Source organism: Balearica regulorum, chromosome 3 (genome assembly GCF_011004875.1).
Source record: "Balearica regulorum gibbericeps isolate bBalReg1 chromosome 3, bBalReg1.pri, whole genome shotgun sequence".
Classification (NCBI taxonomy): Eukaryota; Metazoa; Chordata; class Aves; order Gruiformes; family Gruidae; genus Balearica; species Balearica regulorum.
Genome location: NC_046186.1, coordinates 23,317,677 through 23,331,213, shown reverse-complemented (window position 1 = coordinate 23,331,213; position 13,537 = coordinate 23,317,677). Strand labels below are relative to the sequence as shown.

Genomic DNA, 13,537 nt, shown 5'->3' with positions numbered 1-13,537 from the left:
GAAGTATCACGTGGGATTCTCCTTTACTCAAATTATTTTAGCCAATTACTCAGCTAGAGACAAAACAACCAACTGTGATGCTAATGGAAGCAGGAGTCCTACTGTGAAATACACGAGCCGCACGCATAGGGAAGACTTCTCCTATCTGTACAGTAAAAATGGAATTGTCATTTCAAATGAGATATACAGGAATTTCTATTGATAGGGATTTTTTGTCTTTCATAAACACCAATACTGGGCAGTCAAGTGGAATGAGCATTGTGCTGTGTAAAATACAGTATACTGTCTGTTACCTCATAAACTTCTGGATTCTTGTAACACTGAAGACCCTCAGGGTTTAAGCTAAGGGGCACAAATCAGTTTTCATGTGTATCGTATGGTGAAAGTGGGAACAGTATCAAAGTATATACTGTCCTTCAAAAAGAGAAAAACAAAGTGTACTGAAAAGTGTAGTAACCTTAGTTCAGCAGTTTTACAGAGAATTTTCGGAAAATATAATAGTGGAAAACTACTTCTGCCAAAATATACTGACATGTGAGTTCCTCAGGATGTTATCAAATCATATCACTACATTACCTTCTGCTTTTGTGTAGATTGAGATGTTTCCATTTACCAAGCCAGCGAACAAGTATTGAGACATATATGTTAAGCTCATAACAGTTGATTTTTCAGGAGTGAAGAAGTGTTGAAGTCGAATTTTCTTTGAGCCTTGGCAACTTTTGTAAATAGAAATGCTATAAAAAGAAGCAAGAAAAAATAAACCTGTGAAATTATTTTTTATTTAGTTCTTATTAGAATATGTACAAAAGAGGTTTGGAACAAAATATTGAGGGAAAAAATATTTTCTCCTTCCATTCATAGGAAGATGAATATGGAAAGGAGTATCTTGACCCTCCAAAAATGTTTATGTAGACAATTTGCAATTACTTAACATTGACATATGACAACACTTTTCATATTATCTTGTCTAGAGAAACATTTATTCAACAAAGAAACATAATAAAAATCCTGCCTAAAGTCCTTATTATGAGTCTATCCGAAACTTTCTATTAGTTTAAAAAAAAATATGGATTAAGTATTATCTGAAGAACTAAGGAAAAGAGAAGAAAAACTCACTACCAGACACCAATTACACTTAAAATTCCCATCGTTTCTACAGATTATTACCATGGGTATGTTAGGAATACTGAATAATTAAATCTAGAATTAATTGCATTTCACCAAAGATAATCAGTACAATTAGATGTTGGAATTTCTGAAAATATAGCATATTCCTTGGAGAAATTTATTCTCCTTTATTTGTACTTGTTAGAAACACCTTCAAAAAAATCACATGTAGTCACATACTTAGACCCTCACTACTGATAGCAAGATCTGTTTGCTTACTGACCTGTAAGTTTAGAAAAATGTAGCTTTGTTCTTCAATATAAATCATGTGATGACTCAGTAGGGTCATCAATTCAAACACAGAAAAATAAGTCAAGTCAACAGTAAACAGCAATATTATTTATTCACGTGACAAATCCCGCACAGTATCAAAGTGTAGAAGGTTAATGGGTTCCTCATTTAACACTTTGTCATTCTGAAAATTTTCCAATACCTAAAGATTATGCTGTAACACTACAAAAGTGATATGTACATTTTTCAGACATGATGTATGATAAATTAATCCTCTTTCATCAAAGATATATATTATTTTAATTTCAAATACTACATAGTATATTTTAAAACCATGTAGAGTGCATTTTTTCCTTGATTTAGGTAGAAAGGGTAAGTTGAGGTCACAAGGTATTCAGGGATACTTTTTTGAAAAAAGAATACATTTTCTTGGAATTATCTCACACAATTTTGCTGTAGAATAGTAAACTTAATGAATAAATCATAACACAGTACACTAAAAGCAAGAATCACCTTCCTTCTTCCATGCCAAGGCAAATAGTAGGCACACTAGAAGCTTTTGCAAGAACATTTTCAGAGTCGAGAGGCTTATTTAGCTCTTTCAGTTTCTCCTCCTCTGGTATGTAGACCATGCAGAGAATCCGTGATTCCACATTGAAACATTCAATAACCTTGGGGCCGGAGCTTTGAAATGAGACTATTGCAATCTGGCCCATCTGATTAGTACAACTGCCAATCTGAATTGGAAAGAGGAAGGAAAAAAAAAAAAAAAGACCAAGACTGATACCTGTCTCCAGGAAGATCTGCAGTAACAAAAAGGAATGACTGTAAAGTTACTTGAAGAGTTCATCTCAAGTTATATGCGTGAATATGAGTTTTCATGCATTAAAACATAAATGAGAAAGTAATTCAGCACAAATACAAGAGATTTCAAAACATTATATACACGAAATTCCCTTGTATACTCACAAAAAACATTTCTTTGTTTTTTGAAAGGAGGATTATGTCCTATTCTGATGTCTGACTCGTATCTATATACACAATGTAATGCAAATACAGCAAATACCTGTGTAATATATTATTTTAATAACTAGTGTTCTAAGTTATCTCAGATTCTCTTAAAAAAGGTAATATAGCCTGTCCTTTATAATTATTAATATAATCCCTTTTGTAAACTTGCTGATACAGGATCCTAAACTTCTCCCTGATCCAGACCTAAGTATCATCAATATGTCCACAAATCTGTACATCTTAGGGATCTGGGAAGAGAAATTATATGGGTCACCTTGAAAAAGATCACTGACAAAAGCTATTCCTAACTTCTATTTTTAATTCATAAGGGTTCCCTTAAAATTTCAGTATTGTAGTAACAAGAAAAGCTACTGAAATGATTAGCTTTTTTTTTAAAAAAAAAAAGTATTGGCTATCTCACATTGTCTGCTAGAATAGCTGCATAAGGGGTCATAAGAATAAATCAGAATATTTTTTTTCCCCTATGTATAGGCCTAAACAGATTATTCATGGCTAAAACATTTTTAAAATATGGAAACAGACAACAGGACAGCGTAAGCTCATATGGGTTTTAACAGCCCTCATTATAAATTAGCACATAACTCACTTCTGAATTTGCTCAGCACTTTGGAATTCATTTTGTGCCACACTAACAAATCACACACACACAACTGACACCCTACAGAGAACAGCAAGATCACATGGACAAAATTACTAGCTATCCTTTATAGAAGTCCATCTTCAAACAAACAAAACCAACCCAAAATTAATTTCAGACCCATATGCTGCTGAGAGTCACAAAAAACAATGCAAGGAAACAGGATACAATCCCATTTTTAGCTTTTAAAGATCACACTTACCCAAAGAAAACCATGTTCCATGGCACAGGAATCTGACTCTGTTTCACCAGAGAGGTACGGTTCAGGATTATAAGCAGCACATTCAATCTGCAAACAAAGAAAAAGAGAATAGTTACCACATTAAAAAGATATACCTGTTTCTGCCTAATTTAGTCTGTAATTAACTAAAGCATTTAAGGATATCAAAGAATCACCGTTCCTGTGGGCACGGTCAGCTGCACGTATGTTCCTGACACATTCCTTATCTACTCTTACAGACATTAAAGCCAAAGACTACAAATTCTCTACCTGATCTGCTCAAATGCTTCATAACCTTTAAGTTTTTCCAAATACTCAACCTAACAGCATCCTCACTGTAATTGTTAGGTTGTTGCTTCTCATTTCAGCCACCAGGTACTTCCTTCTCTTCTGCAGTGTTCTTTTACATATGTCATGAGCCTGTCTGAGTCTCCTCTTCATTAGGCTAAATTAACACTAGCACTTGATTAAATTTAAAAATTTAAAAATATATTTCTTTTTATTCTTGTTTTTTAAATCCTTGATTATTATCACTTTTCCAACTGGCATCTCTCCAGCAGATATATCAGCTCCATATACTTGAGAGTGCAGAACTTCCTCACCTGAACACACTATTCTAGCAGAGCTGTTAGCAGCTCTGAAGCCAGTTTGTACACATCCTATTGATTATTTGCTCTTTGTAATAATATTACATTCTTAACCAATCCTTAGCTTGTTGGTCTATTAAAAATTACTTTTACAGCCTTTCTACTCAGCCACCTTCTCGATCTGTACTTGTGAAGCTCTTTATTTCTGCCTGAGCATACCATGTGTCTGTCCTACTGACTATCGTCCCTTTTTTCTCCCCCTCAAATTATTTCTCCAGGTGCTTTACTCATTTTGAATGCTAATGATATTCCTACTTCCTCCAAACTTCATGTCATCATGCTTACTGTCCATAAATTAAGAACCATACTCATGATTTTATCATGCAGGCAATTTAAGAAAAACCTGGAAGCTACACCAGACTCAAGATCTATATTTAAGTTCATCTCAACTCTGAAAATCACTCAAGCAACAAGGCTCTGAAAATAGGCAATTTTATGAGCAGACATGGATTCCTAATTTCCCTAATATCCATGGCAGAGCTCCCTAAAGTTTATATAAACACTTTAAAACATATACAAGCAATTCACAACCGTGTAGAGAACAAAAAGGTTCCCGATGAGGTGTGACACTACATTTTTAGACAAGAGTCTCTATAGTCCACACTAATATTCTTGTCTCAGACATCAATGTCATTGTGATTATATTGTAGTACTGCAGACAATTTAGTATTAACTTAGACAACTTCACCATAACTTGGCAACATCACCTCCCAGCAGTGAGTAATTACAAAAAAAAAAAAAAGGAAACAAGTAGGTGTAAGTTAGAGTTCTAAATTCCCAGTTTACTTAATTTTCAAAAGTGCTAAGAACTTCACAAATCTCCCTGAAGTCAGCAGGCATTACCAAGTGATTAGCAGTAGTAAAAACAATGTTATGTATTCACCAAAGCAATTCACTATGAGGATAAAAGATGGAAACCAATGAGGAAAAAAAAAAAAAAAAAAGAACAAGAGCTATCCATGCCAGTCTTAGCATGTCTCATTTAACACATGCTGAAACTATCTACTTGTAGTGGTGACTTACAGTAGCTGTGACAGCTAAATACATCACTAGTGAAAGAAGACAGCCTGCATGCTGGATATTTCTCAGGCTGCTGCTTACATCTCTGTGCTACATCTTCCTCAAAACCAATGATGAATTTCCATAGTAGTTTCCCTGGTAGTTTAGCTCTCAATCTTGACAGAAGCTCTTTGCCTGGGGTGTAAACATGCTCTGATGGAAGAAGTTGTTACAGGCTCCCTGCACCACTGGGCAGCCAGAGCAGCACACGGAGAGATAACAAGCAGGATCAGCCAAGCAAAGGCTCTTTTCCAACCCCAAGTGTGACATGACACTCAAACTGCAGCTGAGGCTGTGCAAAGCCTGCAATAATGCTCAGATTATCTTTTCCAGTAGTATCGGGAACTTAGGAGCATCAGGCACACACCCACATCTTATTTTCAGGAGCTGCTAAACTGGCAAAGTTGACTCAGAGCTGAAGCAAACACTGCCACATGCTGTCTTCTCCTGAGGTGATCAAGGCAAAGACCATCACCCAACTGCATGGGCAACAGACTTTCCTTTCAAAGCAACTTGATTACGGGAGTTGAGCCTGAGCCTTCAAGGCTCCTGGCGTGGACCTACAGGACTTAAAAATGCATAGGCTCTAGGAAAATATAAATATTTTAAGTTTCTGCAAAAAATTAAATTAGCATGGTTATTTCACCAGTGGTGGCTTTAGAAGGTATTCAATAAAGAAAAAGCTGACTATTTAACAAGACAAGAATGACTATGTATGTACAGGAGACTTTCAGTAGACTTCGGCTGCTGTAAACCACAGCTCTGCTTTGAAATTCAGTATCATAGAAATGACTCAATTTAACACCATTACACATTTCAAATGCACTTCCAGCCAGCAATTATTCTCCCCCAACATCCAGGCCTGTACACAGTCACACTTGAAGTGAAGGTGCCAGCTGAACCCCCCTTCTGTGTAGACTGTCCTAGCAATGAGGGTCTGCAGACTTAGACTTTAAGCAATACCCATGCGATGATGTTAGTGAACATTATATAATTTTAGTTCTGTTAGTGTTTTTGCAGAAGCCTAACAAACTGATGGTCAATAAGAACTCTTGTTGATGCACGGGAAAACATAGTATCCAGCACCCTTCACCCCTTCCATCTGTTGGTCTGGACATGCCATACTTGTTTTCATCATTAAAGCCAGTGGTCAATGACACTTCAAACACATTACTTTAGAAAATGAGCCATTAAGATGACTTCTGTATCATTGTTCAAAACAGAACTACATTTTATATACTACCCCATAAAACAGAATTTTAAAAATTATTTTTAAACTATTGCTCTCTGTCCAATAATGAAAATCAGAAATTTAAGCAGGACTCAACATAATTACACCAGCACAGGACAGAGATCATGGAGATCAGATTCCTGCACTTTGTAAGCTGCAAGTTACTTTGGAACCTCAAACACTTGGAAACCTCAAGACCAATTCAAAATTCCCAGCACTTCGGTTTTCACTGAGTGATGAGCTTACATCTGAAAGTGAATGTCATGCTACACAAAAGTAAACACCATGTTCCTTAGTGCCTCAAAGGTTGCAGGTATTTTGCATTCCTGTGACCCTCTTGGACCTTCCATTGCTACTGGTCTTACACCAAGGTAGCAACTCTAGAGAACTATTAGATGTGAACTAATAGATGCATTTACAATGAGGTACTTTTTAGCAGTTATATCACACACAAAAGTAATTTTAATTTTGTATAATAATTCTGTTCACCTTAAACTCCTGTTGCTTCGCCATCATCACTGGCATGTGTCTAACAAGGAGAGGATGTTTCTCCTTTTTGATTTGATTCCCATCATCTTCTACACAGAACCAACCTAATAGGTTATCCTCCGCTGTAACAGAAAGAACAAACAATAAACATCCCACAATACTTTCACTGAATAATCACTTACAACTCTCTACAGGAATAGAAAATAATCTTGTTAGGACTGGTTAATACTGGTCAGGCTGTTCTCATACCATATATGCTTTTGTAGGAATAAATGACAGCTTAACACTATGAGCAAAAATTCAATATAGTAGATCACGTACATATTGATAATGCAAAAAAAGAAGATGTAACACTAGCAAAATGTTAAGTGTGTTCTCTTAATGATCTTGTCAGTAGGTTATTAAAAGGGGAAAAGGCACATTTGCATTAGAGTGCTATCAAACCACTCCTCAGGTTCTAGGAAATCTGGTTTGCAAACAGCATTTCTCTGCCAGTCTAAGTGACATCACTACCAACTACTATCACTACCATAATTACAAGGATACTCCTGGAATGATGGAGACATCCATTTGCCATTCTTATGTTTCTGGTGTTTTGCCTGCCTTCAGTGAGATACCATAAAAGCACTGCTTTTTGAGCATGCTTTCTAGCAAGTGCATATCCTCAACGTTTCTCCACTTAGGCATTCAAAATCCCTAAAATCATTTACCTTTTGAAGTCTATGCCTCCTGTGGAAACACAGGAGACTAAAAACATCACAGGAGAGCACATTCTTTATTGCTCCTACCTAGATCAGGTTTGTTTGTGATAATCCCTCCAGTGAAGACTACAGATTTATGCTAAAAAAAAAAAAAACAACACCCAACTCCCCCAAAAAACTTGAGTTTTACATATCCAGTATAGAAGTACTGCATTATATTAAAATAACACCCATAAGTTTATTTCATGCTCAGAAAGTTAAACAAATTAACTCAACAGCTTTACTAGTATCTCCTAGCTAAAATCATTCTTAAGCTAAAACTGAGAAGTTTGAACCTGAAAGGCGTAAGTTTGAAAAGTTTCTAAGCTCTGAATAAATAAGTTTCTAATGGAGTAGCTTCCTCACCTGTGTGTCTTGCAGTGTATCTCATTCATTTTGATTTAGATGTAACAATTAGTGATGATTATGAATTTCATTAAAATACTGTAGAAACTATATTCCTTCATAATGAAACCCCCATCCTATCTATAACATCATTACTATGTCGTGATACACATCACTACTATTTACTCTATTGCAATTTTAACATCTGCAGACAGATGTTCGCAATAAAATACATTTTCTAAAAAATAAAAACATTACACTGTACATTGAGACCTATCTTAACTTGATAGGAAATTTAAGTAACTAAGAATTACCAAGGGCCAGTTTAGCCATTTGTAAATTGTTGATCCAAGACTGTTTGATGGCAGGTGTAAATGTATTGAACACAGCTGTAAAGAAAGTGGGCCGCCCAGACCTGCAAGGCAAAAAATAAGCCACTCTAAATGCACCGAGTATGAGATACAGTCAAGCTAGAGATGTTGAGCACAATGAAATTTCATTATTTTCTAATACTTAGACAAAGACACAGCTCTCTGGTATAAGCATGCAGGCTGTGATATGCCATCTGCCCATCTTCCTACACTTTACAGGACATGGTAAGAGAAGACCACCCTCCGTGGTGAAGGAATGTAACAGTGGCTGTTCCCTGTTCGCTGCCACTGGCACAGTTCCTGTCTTGCTTCTTGCATCTGGAACCCAGGGCTGAGGAGCAGGAGAAATACTACAATGCTGCCCTAGAACATGCAAGTTCCCAGCACTGTGGGATGAGAGCAGAAGTCAGAGGCTAACTGCAGAGACAGAAGAGAGGGAAGAGCTACAGATTCCCGTGTCCTCCCTCATACATCTATGCCTAATAGATAAGCCCATTTAGAAAGTTTTGTAATCAAGATTACTACTGACTTGTCCTGTTTTCCTGGGAGTTGCAGCTGAATTCTACAGCGATCTGCCGCTCTGATTTCATCTTCTTTTTTCAAAATCAGTTTTTGTAAACCTGAAGTCCAGTCATGGGCTACAGATTGGTTTAAGTTCTGAAAAATTAAAAAAGCTAAGATTCAATGCCAGCCCACTGGCCTATTTCCCACAGGCTAATTAAGGTGATCTCTGCACATAACAATTCCTGGCACCTGGGCCCCATTTAGTCCACACTATAATCACAGATAATTTAGCCATAATTGTAAACACGTTTCAAAAATATCTGTAAAATTTTTGCTAAAATTTTATCTGATGATTTAATCTCTCATTGCTCAGAGTTTGACGGCACACAAATGACATTCCCAAGCATTTGTCAGATTAAGAAATGTAAATTTGCATCAGGTGTAGGCAAAACCCTTTTACTTAATTTCAACGAGTAGTTATATAGAACCCACAAGTCCTGTTTCTAAAGAAAATCTCATGAAAACATCTACAAATCATACTGTCAGTATGTTTTTCTTCAAATCTTTGAGCCAAAACGTTTACAGAGCCATCATGAAAGCTGTCTGTGTGGCTGGAATCTGTTGAAGTAGAATGCTGAAACAATAACACTCTGGAAGCTGAGTGGTCACAGAGGGTAAAAGCACACCTGAGCAACACTTAAAGCATCACTAGTAATGCGCTATTCACACAAAAAAGTACACTAATTTTCCACAGTTAGAATTTTATGAAAATTGAAGTCTTTTTCAAAAATAGAGAATCTGACCTCATTCCTCAACTAAACTGTTCTAATGATCTTACCCATCTCAACCTGGAAACATTGACTGAATTTTAAGTTTTCAAAACACAGTTGGTTCTGACTGGCAATACAGGCAGAAAGGTTTTGGATATCTTAATGGGTGAATGTCTTATGGTATCTGTGCTATACATATTCCCAAAAATGCAGCTGAAAATTCACCTTCAAATATTTGTGAAATTTTATCCAAAAGTATTGTTTCCATAAACTTCCTTCAAAGTACATTTTTTCACAAAATGTTATGTTTTATTTAATGCCCTTGACTCTGAAGGCAAAATATCCCAAGAGAAACTCAGCTTTCATATACGTATTCACAGACACACACACATATATACAGCCTATGGTGGCAGGTAGGAGTTAAAAATTGTGCCTAAGCATACATGAAGCATATAAAACAAAAGGCAAAAAAGCAATTTTTAAGTCTTAAGACTGTGGAGAACTCATTCTGAAATTAACAGTGTTAACATACCATACCTGTGTGCCAGAATATAAATTAAAGGGATGTGAACAAAGCCGAAGCAAATTACTTTCAAAATTCCTCTGAAAGTCCATTTATATTTTTGTGATTTGCACTCAGTTTTAAGTACAGCTCCCCCAAAAGCCAGGATTATGAGCTCAGATGAGCATCAAGGGCTTCCTCCAACCAACCATCCTCCTACTACCTTGTCTAACTGCAAGAATCCAATTTCTTAAGATCAAAATGTAATTCTGTTTCCATATAAGCTTATAAGCTACTGAGCAAATGCAGACACTTGTAGTATCCACCTACACTTAAAAACAATAAAGAAAAACAAGATTAAAAAGACAGCTGTAATCTACTTATAACTCTAAACATTTAACAGTAAATTAATTACTACAGTTAAAAAAAACTTAATTCTCTTTACAGAGAGAGCTAAATAATGTCTTCCACAGATCCTAGGGAGAGACAATTATGCTACTTTACAAAAGGAGCATATTTGAAAAATAAATCCAGCTTTGTTTATTACCTGATAGTTTCCTTTAAGGCTGCATATTAATTGACTAATTTGACCAACTACATTCAAGTCATGTAAAAGGTTCTGCAGATCATGGTACAGTTGCCCTGGTCCCATATACAGCTTGTCTAAAATGAATAAAAACATAATGTTATACATAAGATAATGTAATTCTCATTTAACGGAGGAAAGCATGACAAAGATAATAGTATTACCATATATTGCTATTTCTTAACACTATGAAAAGTAAGGTTATCAAAATAAGCTTTACTCTCTCTAGACTGTAAAAACAACTAGTGCCCTGATGTGCAGCTAGGGTCTTCATTACTTCTGAAAATCAGAGTGGTTTATTTATACATTTATCAGATATTTCACTTTGCTCCTCCAGGTGCTTTCAGTGTCCCTGGCAACAGATAATTGTGAAATGCATCCTGGGAAATTATAGGTAGCAGTATGTTTATTAGCTTTGCATGTACAGGCATTACCATAGGCATTTCCTTTTAGCTCACCTTATCACTGCCTTTTAGAGTTACAATTAAGATTCAGGTTTGTTCATCTAGTATGACAGAGAGCATTATGTGTAGTTTTAATAAGCATGAACTAGAACTGTGACCAATTTTGAAGTTTCACTGGCCCCGAAATCTCTCGCTGACATGGAAGTGTTGCTTCGCCCCGACCAGGAGACTTGCTGTTACACCTTAGTTCAAACATCCTTCCTGAAGGTTGCTTTTGGTCATGCGATGAAGCAAAAAAAAAATTATTTATAACCTTCACTATGGTGGTTTAAAACTCAAAATTTGTTTAATTGATCGCAAGACAGTTCTAGATCATACATCCACATCCTAACACGAGCCTGCAATTTTACTGAATCACTTGAAATTTTACTGCAATCGTAATTAAGTGAAAAAAGGATCTGCACTGAGATCAGCAACAAATCTTAACAGCAGCAGAAATATTTTTGCCTAATCATCATTAAGTACCGATGTCTATAAAATAACACTAAACATTCTGATTGGTAGGATAAGCGTTCTGTTTAAATGCACAAAGCCTGCAAAACCCTGCTAACACACTCTGCCTCCCAGATACGATGTTAGCCACAGGATGGCTATACAGCTTTTGCGGAAACAACGTTCTCCCTCTCGCCAAAAAACCCCACCCTGACTCATACAGAGTCAGCATGTTTCCCTTTGGCTGAATGGCAGAGCCAGGCTGGATTATCTTTCCAGGAAACCCCTGCAGATGATTATGCTCACGCAGTTCAGTATTCAAACTACGCATCTTTCGCCCTTACCGCAACGCTGGAGGCTAGTTTAGGGCAAACTCCCCTGGAGCAGAAGGATTTCAACCCTGTGTTGGCAAGAACATGATCTAAATATAATGCTGGCTACCTGCTCTGCAGTCAGGTCAGGAGCACGGACACGAGCCGTCCCTCCTGGTCTGGCTGCCAGGGCAGATGGGTGCTGGACACAGCACCACTGCCAGCCAAGGCACCTCCGTTCCCTGAGTCTGCTACAGGGACACAACGCACCAAACACAAAGCTATCAGAATAGCATAATCCAGAACAAACATGAAAAATAAACATACACAAGACAATTCTTCTTAAATTATTTGTATTTTCTCAATTATGTATCAAAATAACTGTATTTTCTCAAGACATTTTCCTATTTGGAGGCATCATACAGATCGAGCCCACCACTAGCTGTTTTTCTTCAGTGTAATTCACTATATTAAGCTAGAAGTCTGCCTTAACCTTTGAAGAGTTTAAAATTTCAAGGCTCAAGGAAAATGTTAAGGATTACTTTATCTCTGAATTCTCACCTTCACTGCAGGAAAATGCAACATAAACCTCAGTTATTACACAGTCCATAAAATTTCAAATTATTCTCTTGCCTTTAAATCTTCTGGTAAATTGAATCAATGAAAGGATTTCTATGTATTGCCCTTGAGCACTAAACAGGCAAATGACCGCACTTACTACTATTTACCCAGCCATAGACGCAACTTTCATCCACCCTTCTTTGCCTGCTCTGAATGTTAATTAAAAGAACAATCTAGCCTTTCTTACCCTTACCAATGAATCAGTCCATAAGAAAAGATCATTACACTTATTGTACACAATGAAAAGAAATGACTGCAAAGTAGAACTAAGAGAAAGAGTTTTCAGATTATGGTCAGTAGAATATGTTTGCAGATTTGTCTAACAAAAATTAAAACACTTTTCTGGAACTGCACAGTATATAATTTCATTAAGCTGCACTTTCCTCCTCTTCAATCTAAACACTTGAAAAATCAACACTGAAAGTTGTAAACACTTCCCCCCTTGTATCCCTCTTGTGTTTGCTCACACCTTTTTTCTTATTAACGGCTACAATAATTATAATTTGTCAAGTACCAGAATTGCTAGTTCCTAGACACATGAAATTGTTGATTTTGATGGGGCTGCTTGCAGAGAAAGGGGTGGGTCAGTGTTAACAGAAGCCTGGTGAAATCCAGCCAAAAGCCACGATAACGTGCCTGGCACTGTAAAGAACACAAATGAAATCATTCTTGCCCCAAATTTCTGTAACAAAACAGTAACTTCTGCAAAACAAAACTTACACGATTAGAAGTAATTGGCAGTTTAGTTGAGTTTTTGGCAGAATTCTGTTCACTTACCTGTCATTTTTACTCTCCACTACTAAACAAACCAAACTACTGCACTGAAAAACGTACTACAAATATTTCTGAAATTTATCCTTGCAGGTTTAAACCAAAAGAAAATTTACAGGCTGTGAAAAGCTCTAAGTTTGTGAGGAATCCCTTGTATAGGATGGATATTTTCACTCAAGCGAATTATATTAATTATAAGTTTTAAAAGCCAGGATCACTCTTTGCAGCTTCATAAAGACAGAGTTACCAGAAATTTCATTTTATTATTGAAAGCAGGTTGGAGAATGGGCACTAACATGCAACATATAACAGTAAGCATCCAGGCTACCCTTAGATGCTGTAGGACTTTATGCCACAGACTTCACCTGAGGCCACGAAGAAAGTTTTAACTGCTTGCACAGATGGAC

At 36.5% G+C, this 13,537-nt stretch overlaps 1 protein-coding gene across 16 annotated transcripts in view; it reads right to left on the bottom strand.

Moving 5' to 3' along the window:
- The window catches only part of ARHGEF10 (Rho guanine nucleotide exchange factor 10), a 119,472-nt gene that overhangs the window by 27,531 nt on the left and 78,404 nt on the right, over positions 1 to 13,537 (bottom strand). For 11 of the 16 annotated variants that reach the window (XM_075747287.1, XM_075747285.1, XM_075747299.1 and 8 more), the window contains 7 exons: positions 10,493 to 10,608; positions 8,699 to 8,826; positions 8,113 to 8,213; positions 6,714 to 6,835; positions 3,270 to 3,356; positions 1,912 to 2,201; positions 577 to 734 (listed from right to left, as the gene is read on the bottom strand). In XM_075747287.1, coding sequence (XP_075603402.1) covers positions 577 to 734; positions 1,912 to 2,201; positions 3,270 to 3,356; positions 6,714 to 6,835; positions 8,113 to 8,213; positions 8,699 to 8,826; positions 10,493 to 10,608 — 1,002 coding nt within the window. The remainder of the gene's footprint in view (positions 1 to 576; positions 735 to 1,911; positions 2,202 to 3,269; positions 3,357 to 6,713; positions 6,836 to 8,112; positions 8,214 to 8,698; positions 8,827 to 10,492; positions 10,609 to 13,537) is intronic. The other 5 variants (XM_075747292.1, XM_075747291.1, XM_075747295.1 and 2 more) reach the window with 1 other exon arrangement.